Source organism: Cervus canadensis, chromosome 11, assembly GCF_019320065.1.
Source record: "Cervus canadensis isolate Bull #8, Minnesota chromosome 11, ASM1932006v1, whole genome shotgun sequence".
In the NCBI taxonomy this organism is placed as follows: Eukaryota; Metazoa; Chordata; class Mammalia; order Artiodactyla; family Cervidae; genus Cervus; species Cervus canadensis.
Genome location: NC_057396.1, coordinates 67,900,656 through 67,920,864, shown reverse-complemented (window position 1 = coordinate 67,920,864; position 20,209 = coordinate 67,900,656). Strand labels below are relative to the sequence as shown.

At 41.2% G+C, this 20,209-nt stretch overlaps 1 protein-coding gene across 3 annotated transcripts in view; it reads right to left on the bottom strand.

Annotated features, from left to right (window-relative positions):
- HSD17B12 (hydroxysteroid 17-beta dehydrogenase 12) overlaps positions 1-13,605 on the bottom strand; it is a 171,925-nt gene extending 158,320 nt beyond the window's left edge. For all 3 annotated transcript variants that reach the window (XM_043482240.1, XM_043482241.1, XM_043482242.1), the window contains exon 1: positions 13,322-13,605. In XM_043482240.1, the coding sequence (XP_043338175.1) occupies positions 13,322-13,481 (160 nt within the window). In that variant the 5' untranslated portion in view covers positions 13,482-13,605. The remainder of the gene's footprint in view (positions 1-13,321) is intronic.
- Positions 13,606-20,209: the final 6,604 nt, after the last annotated feature.

The window sequence follows — 20,209 nt, the reverse complement described above, 5'->3', positions numbered from 1 at the left end:
ACTAAAGAGCCTCTTGAAGAGGGTAAAAGCAGAGAGTGAAAAAGTTGGCTTAAAATTCAGTATTCAAAAAACTAAGATCATGGCATCCAGTCCCATCATTTCATGGCAAATAGATGGGGGAAAAGTGGAAGCAGTGACAGATTTTATTTTCTTGGGCTATAAAATCACTGCAGACAGTGACTGAAGCCACAAAAAATAAAAGACAGTTGCTCCTTGAAAGGAAAGCTATGACAAACCTAGACAGCATATTAAAAAGCAGAGACATCACTTTGCTGACAAAGGTCCGTATAGTCAAAGCTATGGTTTTTCCAGTAGTCATGTACCAATGTAAGAGCTGGACCATAAAGAAGGCTGAGCACCAAAGAATTGATGCTTTTGAACTACAGTGCTGGAGAAGATTCTTGAGAGTCCCTTTGACAGCAAGAAGATCAAACCAGTCAATCCTAAAGGAAATCAACCCTGAATATTCATTGGAAGGATTGATGCTGAAGCTTCAATACTTTGACCATCTGATGAGAAGGGCCAACAAAAGACCCTGATGCTGGGAAAGATTGAAGCAGGAGAAGAATAGAGCAAAAGATGATGAGATGGTTGGATGACATCACTGACTCAGTGGACATGAGTTGGAGCAAACTCCGGGATAGAGTGAAGAACAGGGAAGCCTGGCATACTACAGTCCATGGGATTGCAAAGATTCGGACATGATTTAGCGACTGAACAACAACAACAACTCTATTATCTTAGCTTTCTTTCAGTAAAATGGGGGTATTAATGAGACCTACCTGATTGGAGTAACTGAATTAACTGAGGTACTTAGAAGAGTATCTGGTACATGGTAAGTTTTATCATTTTGTCTTATTCCCATTATTAACCATTACCATCACCATCATCTTTCCTTCCACACATTGGATTGAATGTTACTTCTTCCAGAAAACCTTTCAACCCCTGAAGAGGTGCCCCCACAGCTGGCTCCCAGTAAACTTTCTGGAGCTGCTTTTGTAATCATCTGTGTCCTCTACTAGAACAAAGAAGGTACAGGCCAACCCTTTCTTACTCCCTACTAATCCCCAGACCCAGTCCTGTATGCCTAGCATACAGTCAGCACATAATGCCTGATTATCTGCTGAATGAATGAACAAACTGACTCCACTGTTTAATCACTACAAATGTCATCCAGATGGCCCACTAAAATCGGAATTTCTTCTGGTTAAACCTAAGCCCATTTTGCTTCATCATCATTTGGAGGACTTTAATTTTTTTTTTTTAAGAAAACGAATATCCTCTCCTGTCTATTGACCCAATCAGTATCACTTACATTAATTTTACAATAAAGACAACTTTGTAAAAATCCACCTTTAAAGAAAGAAAGATTTAAAATGTTCTTGTCTGTAAATGCAATAAAGTAAAAAATGGGGCCACCAAAAAAAACTGCAAACAGAAAGTAAGAACATACTGTTCTCTCAATTCTTTATAGTGAAGAAGCTCCCAGAGTCTTCAGCTATTCTTCCCATGGTCTTACCCAAAAGCAAAGTAAAATTTCCATTACTTGCATCTACCAAAACCCATTCTTATTGCCCCCTACTCTCACCTGATTTCCAGTTAGTAAAGACTGGGTATGCTGCTTGTAGTTCTCACTGCACAGCAACAGAGAGAAGTTTCAAGTTTTGTTTGCTTTCTTCCTAATCTATTTTCAAAGCACAAACACAGAAGTAGCCTAAAATAGAATCTCCATTTAACTGTCAAAATTACATGTAAATATTTAGTACAGAAATCACTGGGAAGTTTTAACACTATTATAAACCAAGTCCTGGTACTAAGAATAGCTATCTGGCTAAAAAGCCTGCATGTATAACCCACTGCCTTCTTCCAAGACTAGCCTGATCCCAGCCCAGTGCTTCCCAAAATGCATGAGCTTAAAAATCAACTTAATTTGTTAAAAAAATACATTTCCCCAAGTTCTTTTCTTAGAGATTTTCATTGAATGGGTCTGGAGTGAACCCCTAGGCTCTATTTTTAACAAGCACATCCAACTGATTATGTCCCATGGATACTGTCATGACAAAAATATGGTAGAAATAGACCTTTCACTTTCAGGCAACATTTGAGGAAGTCTCGGACATATAAGCTCTTGGACAGGTACTGCAAACTGCCTTAAAATCACCCTCATCAGGAGCTTTGGTGGGAGCCTGGAGTTGGAACACCTGGATTCCTCTGTCATTTACTAGCTGTGTAACATCCTTACAGTCACTGCAGCTCCCTCTGGTCTTGGTATATGATGTGGTTATGGAAATCATTTGAGAAAACTTGCAAAAGCAATTTGTAAATTAAGATGTCATTATTACGGTAAGATCTCATTAATCCAGCCTCCTCTAATTCAGAATGTGTGAACATCATTGTCTAACCGGCTGTGGATTATTTTTTTTTCCCCATTATCTATAAGGAGATCATCCCCTCCTTTCTCAAGACAGGCAATGATAGGTATTGGAACACATAGATAAGCAGCTGCTCCCTGTTCCACAGCAAAATTATTAGACTGAATGTGCAAGATTAAGGGAGCTTGTTTAGTTTATTAGCTCCGTTGATGTGACAAGATGGGAGTTTCAGTGATCATTAAAGCAAGCTTGGCATCATTTCCACTGGAAGTGAGCTTGGTAGTGAGCAGTTACCACCAGACATTACAATAAAATCAATCTGGAGAATTAGGGTTGTTTTTTTTTAACATACCAGGAGGGTTAAGGGAACTTTAAAAACTGGAATTTAAATTTCTAAAGGAGACTCTATGTACCCTTTCCTGGCCATCTTGAGAAGCATATCCTAAAACCTATATAATATTTCCTTGGCAATTTAGTGTCATCAGCATCATCTGTAGTTAAGGCTAGAGGCACAGCCAAGCTATAGATAAGGCATACTGGATCGATCCACTTGGCCTGAAGCACCATATATAATGAGGAAGTCCCCCAATCTTAATGTCCATGTAGGCATGTAACAAGATCATGAAATAATGGTACCCTCGGGGCTGCAAAGACATGGCATTTCTTCAGAATTCAGGCTCAGAGAAGGCTTTATGCCTCACACCAGTGGTGGAAATGTGTGATGGAGTTAAGTTTTGCCAACATCCTTGCTGTTACCCCTCATTGCCTCTACTGGTCCTCCTTACTAGGTTTCCACTCTTAATATACCCTGACAAATCTATTCTGCTGTCAGAGTTTGCTGCTCATCACTCCTACCACTTCTTTTTTTTTAATACTTTTTTTTTTGTTCTTTGGCTGCTGGGCATGTCAGATCTTAGTTTCCCGACCAAGAATCAAACCCGTGCCCCCTGCAGTGGAGTCTTATACCACTGGACCACTAGGAAGCCCCACTCCTACCACTGCTTTTAATCAACCCACCACTGATGCATCCCCCATTTTCTGCTCTTTGCCACTGATCTTCTTGCCTAGATGTTCTCTATCATGTTCCCTGATGCCCATAAAAACACACAAAAGGTTACATTATCATCTCACCTCTTCCAGCTTCTTTCCCTAATAGTTCAACTGAAGAGGTCCTTCCAGTTTTGTCATTCTCTCATTAGTCTCTTCTGCCTCCTAATGATTTTTCAGTTTTCTCAAGTTTCTCAGAAAATGGCCAACAGTCTTTTGTAGATGATCAACCAACTGCAGTATTCATTTCTTTCCATGAAGCAAAAAAGTGCATATACTCAATGCTCTGTGGTTAACTTTCTAGCAGTTATTAACTATATACACTGACAATTCAATGCCTTTACTACCAAAGAGATATTCCAGTAAATTCAGTCCAGTGTCCCCCAAAAGGTCTGAAGGCTCTAGAAGGTGTGGGTTCATTTTATTGGGACTTTAAAATAACAAAACTACTTTTTGGTCAATACATCCTAGAATTCAATTTTTTCACTAATTCATCTCAGCTTTGCCAATTAGCAAACTTCACTAAAACCTGCATTGGGAAAGACTCTCTTATGCAAGGAAAATCTACTTACAACAATTTTTAAAGACTTGAGGGGTCTTTCCTGGTGAGCCAGTGACTGGGACTTGAGGGTTCAATCCCTGGTCGGGGAACTAAGATCCCACAAACCACGTGGTGCAGCCAAACAGGGGTAAAAAAAAAAAAAATATCTTGGGTTTAAGTAATAAATATATTACCAAATTTTTATTAATACTGAAATATTCATTAAGTCTGGCAGAGTGGTTGGTTTTTAACACATGTATGAAAAAAGATTAGCTTATTACCTATGCTACACAAGGATGGACTTCCCTGGTGGCTCAGTGGTAAAGAATCTGCCTGCCAATGCAGGAGATGCAAGTTCAATCCCTGAATTGGAAAGATCTCCTGCAGAAGGAAATGGCAACCCATTCCAGTATTCTTGCCTGAAAAATTTCATGGACAGAGGAGCCTGGCAGGCTACAGACCATGGGGTTGCGCACGCACACACACACACACACACACACACACACACACACACACGGACATCTCTTTGCTCTCACTGCATTTCACACTTTCAAAACTGTTATCCCAGCTCTGCTGCAATAATTCAATAACCCATCTTTGTCTAGTCAGCCTTGGTTTAATTTCAAGCAGCTTTTAAGGCGTCACTTCAGGTTTTAAAACAAAGAGGAAAAAAAGGTGTACAAATTATTTTGCAAAATATAACCTGCAAATTGCAAAACATCCCCACCCCCGTCAAAATATAATTCAAAGAAAATATATTCATTCACTATATATAATTTATTGTACACACTTGACAGGTTCATAGTTAAGAACAAAGTCATGCGTGCATGCACAGGAATGCACACACATACACTCAAACAACTAAAAAGGTAAAGTGTGGAAAAGCCCACAAAAAATGATAAAACAAGAGCTACCAGAATTCTAAAAGTACATGATGGCTTCCATCTGGGCAGCTGCACAGAAACATTCAGAATCTGGACTCTGAAAAGTAGGTAGAACTTCATGAACAGGAGTAAGAAAAAGTGAACAGCAGAAGAAAGCCCACTCCAGGCAGAGAACAACATTCAACAACCACAGAAACTACTGAAAGTCTTTGCCCGAACAAAAGGACACAGAAGCAAAAAGAAGCAGGTAAGTACAGACATGTCTGGGACACAGAAAGTCATTCTGGGCAGTCTAATTCCAGGGTCTCCACTACGAGAACATCTCCCTCAGGTTATAGTCTATATTTTGTTTTTAGACTAAATAATTTCACTTTTAGAGGTGGGGAGACCACTAATAGCTCTTAGATTTATAACTAAAAAGAGAATGTAGAAAGAGAAGAGAATCCCCCACAAAAAAATACACTATCCCTCAAAAATACTGGAGTACCTAAATATTTTCATTCGCTCAACAACTAAGTATTAGCGCTTAAGTGCAGGTTCTGTTCTAGGTGCTGGAGATACAAAAGTGAACAGAAAAGACCTTTGTCTTCATGGTGTTGCCACTTTAACAGGAGTAGATAAACAAGAAACATCAGAAAAGAACATCTACAGAATGGGAGATGGTGCCAAATGCTATGACATAAAGGCCAAGTAGAGCAGGCTACCCGGGTCAGAAGAGGGGTGGAGATTGGATTGCTGGTTTAAAGGTAGAAGGGAAGGTTTCATTGAGAAGGTGATATCTGAGTAAAAACTAGAAGGAAGGAAGAAGGCTTAGCCAAATGGACATCTGGGGAAGAGCGTTCAAGAAGAGGGAATAACCAAAGGTCAAGGTAGCAATGCCAAGCATGTTTAAGGAATCGAGTTCAAGGAAAAAAAGAGTGCAGCTAGCAGGGAGGGAGGAGGGGGGAAGAGACAAACCATGGGCAGAGAGGAGACATAGGAGAGGAGAGGTAAAAGAAGGCAGGAGGCAGGTGGTCAAAAGCCTTGTCAACCACAGGAAGGATTTTGCATTTTCATCTGAAGATATTGGAGGGATCTGGACAAAGGATCACATGATCTGACTAGGGCTTTTCAGGTTCCCTGGCTCCTCTTTAAGACACGATTATAGGGGAAGCAAGGTGGAATCAGTGACAAGAGGCTGTTGTTATATCAAGGCAAGAGATTTTGGTAGCTTACACCAGAGTGATAGAAGAAACTGGATTCTGGGTATTTTGAAATTAAAGTCAGCAAGGTCTCCTTACAGACTGTACATGGGCGCCAGAAGAAGAGTTGAAGATGACCTAAGGTTTTTACAGATGTCATTGAAAAGTTGCATAGAACCAGATTTTCTAAGTCCATCATAGCTTAGGTTCACTAATAGGAACCATATTTTGGTAAACCAAGAATTTGGTAAATCTTTCCATAAAGCAAGGAATTCTCCTGCAGCAGCATGAATCACCTCCTAACTGATCTATTCACAGCTTCAGATTTCCAACAGTTTATCTGCTGAGTGAACTACATTATTTCTTGGTTTCAACAATCCCCTTTTATCAAATAAGAACAATGTGTACAAATAAAGATGCCTTAAATATGTGTTCCTTGATACCCATAAAAACACACAAAAGGTTACATGAGACCCTCAGTATCATCTCATTGTCATAATAATCCCCAAAAGTTATTGGCCCTATTTAACAGATGAAGGAAGTTATGCTCAGAGGTTAGCAATCTTTGCCCAAGGTCAAACAGCTTAGCAAGTAGCAGAGCTCACATTGCACTGACCCCACTGTCACACTCTTGAGAGTCTTTTTTTATTTTTTAAGACTTTGCTCTTTTCTTGCCTTTCCTCTCTTCCCGCAATGATGACATCATTTAACTAGAAATAACTTCACTTAATAACAGTAAGGATAACTTATCAGAAACTGGATAGTCTCGGAACTGCCAGTTACAGACTGGGCAAACGCATTGTTTCACCAGACAAAATCAATAATAAAGCATTCCCTCTGAGACTGACGTGAGGTGCTTCTCAACTATCACACCTCAGTTCTATGGACTGACATCAAGAAAGCAATGACCTGGTTTCCAGGTTCATTCAACAATGCTATCATCCAGTCCCTGATTAAGAGTAGCACTTCCCACACCAGGGTGATTAGATTTCCCCCAGAGAGAAATAGTCTTTGAAAGATGATAACCAGAAGGTCACAGAAATGGCCTCCCTGACTATGAAGTATGATCTTGCATTTTTAAAGGCAATTTTAATGGAGATTAACTGAATAATTTGCACTGATCTATCTATGTGGCAATACAACAGCTTCGGAAAGATCACAGAAGCAAAAACTTCTGTTTAAATGTTGCAACTCAGGGATGTCCCTGGTGGTCCAGTGGCTAAGACTCCATGCTCCCAATGCTGGGGGCCCAGGTTCGATCCCTGGTTAGGGAACTAGATCCCACGTGCAGCAACTAAGAGTTTGCAAGCTGCAACTAAAGGTCCTGCGTGCCACAACTAAGACCTGGTACAGCCAAATAAATAAAAAACAAAGTTGCAACTCAGCATTACCCTTCTGCTTAAAGTCCCCACAATTGTCTCCCATGTTCTCAGATGGCCCTGCTCACTGGCCCCTGCACCCCGCTCCACTCCCATCTTAAATCAGGCCTACCTTTCTTGGCTCCAGGCACTCAGGTCTTATTTTAAGGGGACTCTGCTCTCTCCCAACTCAGGAGCCTAGCGCCTGCTGGTCCCCTTGCCCTGTCTGCTACTCTTCACTTCCCTTCGGATCTCGGGTCACATCACTCTGACCTTCCTGCACAAGCTTCCACAGAACCAAGTACGTCTGCTTTTATACCACTTAACAGGGCGCTTTGTTCTTCATTCCTGCTGGCCATCCCCCTGGTCCCTGGCCAGAACTCAAGAGGATTTGGGCAGCGGGTGGACAAATAAATAGTGTTGGATCATACTCTCCACCCACGCTCCCTGCCTTAATCACCATCTATTCCAGAAGGCAGAGATACAAATTGCTATAATATTTCAGTATTTTTATTTTCATGATAGATGAGCAGGAGAGAAATGGAATGAAGGATCTATGTTATAGACTGAATTCCTATGTTAGGGGCAAAATATTTATGTTGAAATCCTAACCCTTGAATGTGGTGGTATTGAGGGTGGGGGTCTTTGGAAGGTGATTAGGTCATGAGGGTGGAGCCCTAACGAATGGTATCAGTGCCCTTACAAGAGACGCCAGAGAGTTCCCTGGCCCCTTCTGTCATGTAGAGATAGAGCAAGAAGACAGCTATCTATAAACCAGGACGCAGGTCCTCACCAGACACAGAATCTGCCAGCACCTTGATCTGACTTCCCAGCCTTCAGAACTGAGTGAAATGTTTGTTGTTTAAGCCACTGAGTCTACAGTATTTATGGTATAGCAGCCCAAACAAAGACACACTATTAAATTTCTTTTAACTCATCCTTTACCTACAAATGAGTTTAAAGACAATGGAATTGACTTATTCAAATCCACTTACCCATATATTCTATTCACTAAATTTTTCAATAATTTTTTCTGAAACCGAAAGAAATTTCCTCAACCAACAAAAATAAACAGAAAATTTTGAAGCTCAACACTCAATTGCAGTAGCAAAGGTAATCTCCGTTTTCTGAAGATGGAGTCACCCAGCTATTAATTTTTTCTTACTAAGCCTTATATTGTCAATTAGCTAAAGTGATAGGTACATAATGTTACTAAGGCTAACAGCATTACTAGTTCAGTTCAGTTCAGTCTCTCAGTCGTGTCCGACTCTTTGCGACCCCATGAACTGTAGCACACCAGGCCTCCCTGTCCATCACCAACTCCCAGAGTTTACCCAAACTCATGTCCATAGAGTCGGTGATGCCATCCAACCATCTCATCCTCTGTCGTCCCCTTCTCCTCCTGCCCTCAATCTTTCCCAGCATCAGGGTCTTTTCCAATGAGTCAGCTCTTCGCATCAGGTGGCCAAAGTATTGGAGTTTCAATTTCAACATCAGTCCTTCCAATGAACACCCAGGACTGATCTCCTTTAGGATGGACTGGTTGGATCTCCTTGCAGTCCAAGGGACTCTCAGGAGTCTTCTCCAACACCACAGTGCAAAAGCATCAATTCTTCGGCACTCCGCTTTCTTTATAGTCCAACTCGCACATTCATACATGACTACTGGACTAGTAACAATAAGTTATCAAGCATTTATATACAAGGGCACTGCACCATCTGCTTTACACAGAGTAAGTATTCTCATTTACCCTTTACAACAATACTATGAAACAGGCACCAGTATTATCCCCATTTTGCAGATGAGGAAAGTGAGATTCACAGATGTCTACTACTTTACTCAATGCTACACTCTAGTAAGTACAAAGGAGGAGCTAGACTTCAAGTCTAGGTTTGAGTCTCTGAGATCTCACGTTTGACCCTTTATAGGAAACTTAACATTGCACAGAAAGGAAGAACAAGGGGAAAAAAAAAACATGAAGCAGGAGACAATGGAGGCTGGTGTGAGGTTGGAGGAAACAGCTCAGAGTACAGAGGCTGAATTTCTAATTCCAGGAAACCATCCTCTCTGGTTTTCCCTCCAAATAAGACTAGGGCATGCTTTTACGTCCCATCCTCCAGCTGCACCTGCCATCTCTTACATGGCCAGAGGACGAGTTCTATAAGGTTGCCCCTGGGCTTCCTGGATGGCTCAGCAGGTAAAGAATCTGCCTGCAATGTAAGAGACACAGGAGATGCATTTTCCATCCCTGGGTCGGGAAGATTCCCTGGAGAAGGAAATGGCAACTCACTCTAGCATGCTCGCCCGAAAAATCCCATGGACAAAGGAGTCTGGCAGGCCACAGCACATGCGTTCACAAAGAGGCAGACATGACTGAGCACACAGCTTGCTGCCAACTCCAATCTGGAGACTTTGCTCCATTTAGGCCTATAGACTTCCTTTTCAGAGCTGAAAAGCAGAACGAATAAATATATTTAAGAACTTTTATGACTAAGTTCATCTGTTTCTCTGCTTTATACCACTTGCCCTGCTCCAAAACAAACAAACAAACAAACAAAAATACCCAGCACTACTTTCATTCTCACTCTGGTCAAAGTGCCAAGTTTATCACTCTGGCATTCTCAAACTGGTTTAGTGACTCTCTGGAGGTTCAGCTTGGTAAGTGTAATAAACTCCCTGTTGACATTCAGGAAACTGATAGACCTGATCACCTTTGTTAGCCTTCTTCTTCTCATTACTTGCTACAGAGATCATCAAACAACTTGAAACTCTACTTTCACGGGACTCTTTGTTATTGGAAGGAATATAGAAAGTATCACATGACAATGGCAGGCAAGAGAGAGTTACCTACTAAATTGGCTAAACTCACCTGCTAGAGACCTAGTGAAATCAGAGTAATTTACTTGATGGGGCTGTAACTGGAGAGAATGAGGGAAGGGAATACCCAGCTCTTGATTAGGAGATGAAGGAGATAAGTTAGAGGATGGGCCAGGTAATGGGCGGTCTTAAAAACCCACTAGACTAAGGAATCTATGGTCTGGAGTATTTTTATGGACTGCAAAGTCCGACTGTATTTCAGGGATTTTCCAAGCTTTTAAGTTTAGAAGAACTGATATCTGATCCATGTGCCAATTACTGCGGGCAAAAAACAAAAAAGCAGGACCCACAGTATAAAAATATACCACCAACTCAACACACATTATTATATAATATTTAAAATAATTGGTTAAGAAGAGGAAGATGTTAAACAAACATCAATATCAGAAAGCAGACAATGCCTCCCTAATGACACCAAGACTCCCTAAAACCAAGCTCCCTTATTGAGTTTATGATTAATTTCTTTATCCAAAACTTTATTCCTTTTCTGGTCCCTTCTACCTCAATCCTGTGCTAACTGAACACCAATCAACCAGAGTCAGAAGACAATTGCTATTGTCAACATCATTAATATACTGAAACTGCTGTTGTCAATGTCATTAACGTACAAATTCAAGTTGCTTCTCCAGGGCAAGGAGAGCTCACAGACCCCTGTGCCACAAACCACGTGGCCTGAGAACCGTAAACCAGACACCCTGACTCCAAAAACTATGATTAAGGAAATGTCACTGGATAATGATTAATCCCAGCCTCTTTTAAAAAACAAAACAAAACACAGAAAAACTCTAAACACAAAGTCAGAGTGGATCTGAGACTTGTCTCCCACACCCGTCTGCTGCTTGCTTGCTGAGCTGCTTCAGTTGCCTCCGATTCTTTGTGACCCCATGGGCTGTAGCCTGCTGGACTCCTCTGTCCATGGGATTCTCCAGGCAAGAATACTGGAGTGGGTTGCTATGCCCTCCTCCAGGGGATCTTCCCAACTCAGGGATCGAACCCATGTCTCTTACGTCTCCTGCACTGGCAAGCAGGTTCCTTACCCCCAGCGCCGCCTGGGAAGCCCCAGATAAACCTTCATTGTGCTGCAAACACCAGCTGTCAGTTTGGCTTTCAGGGCCACAGGCACAAGAGCCCTGGCTTGGTTACCCTAATATTCAGTTGAACAAATTACCTGTTTTTAATTACAACTTAACCCTAATTATTCAAGTATCATCTCTGCTGCTTTGTTTTCCAAATCATTTCAGTTTTTGCTTTCCAAAGATTCCCTGAATTTGGAGAGATAAAGGACGAAGTATTTTAAGATTCAGGCTACCACATGTTAAGTAATGTTACAAATAACTTGTTCATTTCTTCTACTTAAGTATTTAAAAAAGACAAATTTCCCAACAAGTAAACTGGATAATACTTCACTTTATGATCTTCTCTGCTAGATACTAGTGTTCAAGTCCAAATTTCATTTCTAAATTTTTTAAACACTGCCCTTAATTTATCAAAATCTTTCCTCTGAGGCCAAATCTTTTCAATATAAATATTACTCATGAAATGACAAGGTCACAACACTTGGCTTTTACTATGGATTATTATATAGATGACTTAGATCATTTAAGTTACCAGCCACTGTCGTCAATTTTAGATAGTTAAAAAAAAATTATTACCGTAAGTCTTTAATTACAAACTATAAAATTTATTCATCTTCATATATGATTTTCTAAGACACTGGAGTCTTATTCCACTATTTCAAAAGTCAACAGGTTTTCCAAACCGGACAACCAAGAACTCAGGCAGTGAAATTATAATTTTGATTATAAAAACGTTGAGCACTTCACTTGCTTTTTCAATGATGAAAAAACAGTAAGTTTTTAAAATATTTATTATGTTAATAGATGCTTATTCATTCCTACTTGAGATGTTTTTTGTTGCAGTTCCAAAAGGTTAATTTATGTTTTTCCTACCAAGTTGTTGAAATGTTTCTGAGTGAATAAAGTTAAGAATATGGAGTAAATTATTTATATACCTTATTTGAGCCTAGCCTGAAATCAACCCCTAACCAGACCAAAATGCTCTTTAATTTATATATAAAACCAATCAAAATTTTTAAAATCAATTATAAAACAGCAGAATGAATAATTGGAGAATGGCATATCACTTGGTTTAAAAAAAAAAAGCTAATAGAAACAAAACAGGGAAAGAAAATCAACAAAAAAGGCAGAAATGGAAAAAAGCAAAACTTTTCTGTGGAATTTTCCCAACTTCTCTAATCTGACCTTTCCCGTACATCTTCAGAATTCTTGCCTACAGGGAACCGTAAACCAGACACCCTAACTCCCAAAACTATGATTAGGTTTGTTTAGCTCACTCTCTGCGGGAATACTCTTTCCTGCAAATCTCCTTCTGCAGAAGGCATTTCTGACTTCTACATGAAGAGTTACCATCTTGAAGAAACAATGATTCTTGCTAGTCATTAGGACTCCAGGACAGTTTAGCCAAGAATTTTTTAAAAAAAGGAAAAAAAGACTTTGTAAATTATATGAAATAGGCCGAATCCAAGGTTCCAAAGAGCAGAAAGACTTGGGAAATTCTTGTCCATTCTCCACCCTCGCCCCTCCAAAAGACAACAGAATGCTTTTCACCCTGAGCACAGGGCCTGTATTCAAGCCAAAGACTTTTTGTTTCAAAAACTCTCAGAAGAGGTAGCCTGTGACTGAGGAAGCAACCAGCAAGACAAGTAACTAACTCCCTGGACCCAGAATGGCTTAAACGGCACAAGCCCCAGCGAGTTGAGGCCAGATTTCTCCCGCACCCAAGTGGCACTTTAGATTGGCTGAGTTAAGCCAGCAGTGTGTTTAGTATTTAAAAACTCTACTACAAGTCTAAGCAAACCAGGCGATGGCGTGGGGGACAAGCGGGTACGCAAGACGCTGGAGCCTCAGAAACGAGGGAGGGGAGCTGGGGACGCGAAGGCCAAGCGCCGGGCCCGGAACTGGTCAGCGCGAGCCAGGCCAGGCCCAGAGCCGCGCGAGCCGCAGCAGGAGTCAGGGGGAGGGCGGCGCGGGATTCTACTCACCTGCCCATTCACCGAGCCTCGGTCCGACCCCCGACTCGTTACCCAAACCCCAGACCCGAACGGCCGTGAAGAGCAAGCACGAGATACGCAGGGCCAGGTAGGCCACGGTGCCCGCGCCCACCCAGTACAGGAAACCGGTGGCAGGCAAAACGCTCTCCATGGCTTTCAACCAGACCTCACTACCTTCGTGAATGAAAAAAATCGAATGAATGAATCCAGGAAGAGGCGCCGGCGGTGACGGTGAGGACGACAGCAATAGGCGCTGCGCAACCCCCGCCCCCGACGCCGCTTTGAGCCTAAGCCCCGCCCACAGCACCACATCAGTGCCGCCATTGGTGACCTATCGTTCGCTCTGGGAGCAGCGCGTCAGTCATTGGCTGACTCTAGCTCCACTGCCCCGCCCACCACCTCCCCTTCTCCCACTCGACCGCGTATCCTTTCTAAGGCTGCTGATCGCTCACTTGCCAATCAAACTTCAGCCTCGCCCAACGCGTCACCACGCCCCCAGGATTCCTCCGTGGGGGGGTGGGGAGGACTTCTCACCCCACCAAATCGCCCACGTCTCTCATTGGCTGGAGGAGTCCTCGCGACTACGGGAGATTGTGCTCCGATTGGCCAATCAGACACAGTCTGGTTTGAGCTCGGGTTTGAGGACCGAATGGAACGAGAGACGCCGCTCGTGAATGACAAGATTGTAGTAGTAAGTTGACGTGGAGCTGTTGTTTTATTTTCACATCTTTATTAAACAACTCGGTATCATTGTCAAATGTGCTGTCGTTGTTCCCGGAAGCTTTTCCGAATAAACGCTGCCTTTCCCGTTTCCGTGCGGCCGCACAGCACAGCTTCGCTGCGGTTACACATCCGTACGTGAAGGGCCTTCTAAATGCCAGGCCTCGGTCCCGCGCCCAGCATTAAATCACAAAGTTCCTAGAGTCCTGGATGAAGTTCAAGGCAAATAAACGTCATGGAGTCGAATGATTATAATACACAATGGCATGAGAACTATAAAATGAATGAAAATATTATGGGAACATGGATTGATGAACAACTAGATGGGGGGGAGGGCTCTGTGTTTTAACAGGATTTAAAGGACTGTTGAGGTTTTTCTTTTACTTTCTTTTTGTATTTCCGGAGTTTTTTTTTTTGGGGGGGGGGGCGGGTGGGGAAGACAGATGGGAGGGGGAGTGGGGAGGGCGTAAAAAAAGTGTGCAGTCCAAGGAGGGGTACGAAAACCACCTCGGTGAAGTTACGGAGTAGAACCACAAAGTTTAAGAAATTGTGATACTGTCCAGTGATTCACACGCATTTTTGTTTCCTTTTCTGGCAGGGATTTGGAAATCATATAAGATACCCGAAGATTTTTCTGATCCAGTGCGTGCTAAGTCCCTTCAGTCGCGTCTGACTCTTTCGGACCCTATGTATTGTAGCCCTCCAGACTCCTCTGTCCATGGGATCCTCCAGGCAAGAATACTGGAGTGGGTTGCCATGCCCTCCTTCAAATCTTCCTGACCAAGGGATTGAATCCACGTCTGTTATATCTCTTAACCAGTAGGGGCTGCTGATTGAAGACTTGAGAGTTTCTTAAAAGGCAGGGACTTAAGTGTAATAATTCTAAATGTCAACAGTTCAACATCCTGAAGATAAAGTCATAATTTTGTAATATTTAGGAAACTTATCGCTCCCTACAAAACCTCCTCCATCCTCCTCTTGTATGATTAATTAGATATAATCTTGTACTGGATTACATATTATTTCTCCACTCCCTCTTACAGGATTAATTACTGTTCTTCATAAACTGTCAATTGCCCAACAGAGTGTGAGTTAAGCTGGCATCATATTTTATTTTAAATGAATCTAATAACTTTGGTTGGAGATGCCTGTCCAATTCAACTGAAGTCTCACCACTCTCTCTTTCTACCTCACCTTTCTCCTCTTTCTCTCTTGTCAAAACCTTTACCTACAGAATAGCCCCAGATTTATATATCACAATCATCATTGCTCACCAACAAAGGGCCCTCCACATATTCAATTCCATCCTTCTTAGAAATAGTGTAGAAGGAGGGGAAGAGAGTTATATAAGCTAAAAATACATATCTTGCTGCATTTATATATATGTATATATTTTATGCATATATAACTCAGTACAATTTATGATTATTGGAAATACTATACTACAAATCTATAGAACATAGAACAGTACCTGGAACTTAGAGATACTCAATTATCTAACAGATAAGTAAAGGTAAAGATTCATTCATTCAACACTATTCTGGGAATTCCCCGGCAGTCCAGTGTTTAGGATTGACCGGTTTGATCTCCTTGCAGTCCAAGGGACTCTCAAGAGTTTTCTCTAGCAACACAGTTCAAAAGCATCAATTCTTCAGGGCTCAACATTCTTTGCAGTCCAACTCTCACATCCGTACATGACTCCTGGAAAAACCATAGCTTTGACTATATGGACCTTTATAGGCAAAGTGATATCTCTGCTTTTTAATATGATGACTAGGTTTGTCATAACTTACACAGATATACCCAACTGAATGCAGAGTTCTAGAAAATTGCAAGAAGAGATAAGTAGGTCTTCTTAAGTGAACAACGCAAAGAAATAAAGGAAAACAGTAGAATGGGAAAGACTAGAGATCTCTTGGCGCTTCCCTGGTGACTCAGCGGTGAAGAATCTGCCTGCAGTGCAGGAGCCACGGAGACTCAGGTTTGATCCCTGGGTCGGGAAGATCCCCTGGAGGAGGAAATGGCAACCCACTCCAGTATTCTTGCCTGGAGAATCCCATGGACAGAGAAACCTGGTAGGCTATAGTCCATGGGGTTGCAAAGAGTTGGACACAACTGAATCGACTTAGCACATGTGCACGCAGAGATCTCTTCAAGAAAATTGGAGATATCAAGGATTTCATGCAAGGGTGGACACAATAAAGGACAGAAACAACAAGGACCTAACAGAAGCAGAAGAAATTAAGATGAGGTGGCAGGAATACACAAAGGAACTGTAAAAAAGGTCTTAATGACCCAAAAAACCATGATTGTGTGGTCACTCACCTAGAGCCAGACATCCTGTAGTGTAAACTCAAGTGGGCCTTAGGAAGCATTACTAAGAACAAAGCAGGTGGAGGTGATAGAATTCCAGTAGTACTGTATAAAATCCTAAAAGATGATGCTACTAAAGTGCTGCACTCAATATGTCAGCAAATTTGGAAAACTCAGCAGTGGCCACAGGACTGGAAAAAGTCAGTCTTCATTCCAATCCAAAAGAAGAGCAATGCCAAAGAAAGTTCAAACTCCCACACAGTTGCACTCATTTCACATGCCAGTAAGGTTATGCTCCAAATCCTTCAATCTTGGCTTCAGCAGTACTTGAATTGAGAAATTCCATATAAACAAGCTGGGGTTAGAAAAGGCAAAGGAACCAGAGATCAAATTGCCAACATTCTTTAGATCATAGAGAAAGCAAGGGAATTCCAGGAAAAAACATCTACTTCTGCTTCATTGACCACACTAAAGCCTTTGACTGTGTGGATCACAACAAACAGTGGAAAATTCTTGAAGAGCTGGGAATACCAGACCACCTTACCTGTCTCCTGAGAAACCTGTATGCAGGACAAGAAGCAACAGTTAGAACCGGACATGGAACAATACACTGGTTCAAAATTGGGAAAGGAGTATGTCAAGGCTGTATACTGTCACCCAGCTAATTTAACTTAAGCAAAGTATATATATATATATTCAGAGTACATCATTTGAAATGCTGGACTGGATAAATCACAAGCTGGAAGACTGCCGGGAGAAATATCAGTAACCTCAGATATGCAGATAACACCACTCTTATGGCAGAAAGTGAAGAGGAACTAAAGACTCCTGGTGAGGGTCAAAGAGGAGAGTGAAAAAGCTGGCTTAAAACTCAACATTTAAAAACTAAGATCACGGCATTCGGTCCCATCACTTCATGGAAACTTGAAGGGGAAAGAGTGGAAGCAGTGACAGATTTTATTTTCTTGGGCTCCAAAATCACTGCGGACAGTGACTGCAGCCATGAATTTAAAAGACACTTGTTCCCTTGCTCTTGCTGCTCTCTAAATGATGCAATGCCCTTGGGCTCAGCTCCCAGCTCTCTTTACTTCTCTACATTTAATCTAGTCCCTTGCTTTTTTAGGGAGGAAGAGGGTTATTTGTTTTTGTTTGTTTGATCTTGGATAAGCCTCACAGCTTGGGGCACAACCTGAACCTGGGCCACAGTGGTGAAAGCACTGAATACTAACCACTAAGCCACCAGGGAACGTCCATGGTCCCTTGTTTATAAATATCAACTGTAAGCAGATAACTTCCAAATGTCTCTGGACATTTATTATAAGTGTGTATATATATATATATATATATATAGATAGATAGATATAGATAGATAGATAGATATCTTGGCTTCCCTGATGGCTCAGATGGTAAAGAATCTGCCTACAATACAGGAAACCTGGGTTTGATCCCTGGGTTGGGAAGATTCCCTGGAGAATTGCCTGGAGAATTCCATGGAAGGCTACAGTCCATGGGGTCGCAGAGTCGGACACAACTGAGCGACTAACACTTTCACCTGCATATATATAAATACACACACACATATAATCTCCACCAGCCTACTCAACATCTCCACCCAGATGTACAATAAAAATAGACAATTCAAACTTACCATGTTCAAAACAGAATTCTACCCCCCACCATACACAAACACCTTCTTTCCCTTGTTAAAGGCACCACTATACACCCTCTTTCAAAAGCCCCAAATCTAGGGGTCAACCTTGATTTATTTTCCCTTTCCATTGCATTCCCATATCCAATTCTTCAGCAAGTCTTTCTCATTCCACCTCCAAAATATAACTTGACAGACTACTTCCCCCACTTCTGCTACTACTGACCTAATCCAAATGACAAATATTCCTTAGCTGGAATATGGCAATACTCTCCTAACTTGTCTCCCTGAAGCCTGTCTTGGGGTTTGTTCTCCATGAAGCAACTAGAATTTCTTTTAAGTAAATTAGGTATCATTCTTTTGCTTACATCCCTTCACAAACTTTATATCACTTTATATATAGCAAAACCCTCCAATATTAGTTTATCCACCCAACCTCCTCAGCAGTATCAACCAGGCTCTCCTGTGTTCACTTGATTCCAGCCATACCTTTTGCAGTTTCTCAAATAAGTCAAATTCATTCCGGTCTCAAAGCAGTTCTACTTCCTATTCCCTCCCCCTGGAACCTTTTACCTCCTGTTTCCCAAAACTCAGTCCTTTACATTATTTAGACTTTTGCTCACCAAATAGAGTTGGTTTTCACTGATTGTCCTACATAAATAAACCACATAGCCTTGTATCCTTTGCCCTGTCACTATTTATCCTGTAACCCTAGTTTGTTTACCTTATAATACTTAATGTTTTCAGATTCTTTGATTATTTGATTTTTGTCCATCTTCCCAGTAGAATGTAAGTTCATGAGGCAGTGACCTTTTCTTGTTCAACATCATATCTTCACCTCAGATGTGCATCTAAGAGTACCTGACACTTAGTAGGTATTCAATAAATACCTACTGAATAAATGAATGATGAAGGAAGGAAAATAGTCTAGCAGGAGAAACAGACACTAAGCATACTTCCAACTGATTATATGGTAAAAACTGTAATAAGTACAAATTTGGCAAAGAGTGGAGTGGAGTAGAGAAGAGGAAAGAGCAACAAATACCCGTTAATGGTTTTGCTGTGGTTTTGAAGAACACACATACATCCCTCTAGCACCTCCCAGGGTACCTGACATAAAATTAAACAGGCAGTTAAAATAATTTTGATTTTGAAATTTTGGATTTTTTTTTAATAAATAAGGACAGGTACTATAGAGACATACTTTGCATTGCTGTCAGAAATCATATTAAGTATGTTAAGGAATATCAAAAATTGAAACCACCTTGTTTTGGTATCCATTCTTGCACCCCAATGTTTATTGCTGAAGGAGGAAATACCAACCCACTCCAATATTCTTGCCTGAAAAATCCCATGGACAAGAGGAGCCTGGCAGGCTACAGTCCATGGAGTCACAAAGAGTTAGACACAACTGAGCATGCACACACCCAATAGTCATTGTAGCATTATTTACAATAGCAAAGACATGAAAGCAACCTAAATGTCTATCATCAGAGGAATGCATGAAGAATATGTGGTACAAACATACAATGGAATATTACTCAGCCATAAAAAAGAATGAAATAATGCCATTTGCAGTGATATGGCTGGACCTAGACCCTACACATTATCATACTAAGTGAAGCCATAGAAAGACAAATAGCATGTCACTCATATGTGGACATGTGTTAGTCACTCAGTTGTGTCTGACTCTTTGTGACCCCATGGACTCTAGCTGACCAGGCTCTTCTGTTCATGGGATTCTCTAGGCAAGAATACTGGAGTGGGTTGCCATTTCCTTCTCCCTTCATATGTGGAATCTAATTTTAAAAATAAAGTTACAAATGAACTTATTTACAAAGCAGAAACAGAATTACAGATATGGAGGACAAATTTGTGGTTACCAAAGGAGAAACGTGGGGGGCGGTGGAGGGAATAAATCAGGAACTTGGGATGAACACACACTGCTGTGTATAAGATAGATAACCAACAAGGACCTACTGTGCTGCACAGGAAACTGTACTTAATATTCTGTAATAACTGATAGGAGAAAAGAATCTAAAAAGGAGTTAATATATCTATTAATATATGTGCAACTGAATCACTTCTGTACATCGGAAACTAACACAACATTGTAGATCAATTATACTCCAATTAAAGCATTTAAAATAAGCTTAATGAAGAACAGTCTTTAGAAATATTTGGTTGTTAGATAACAT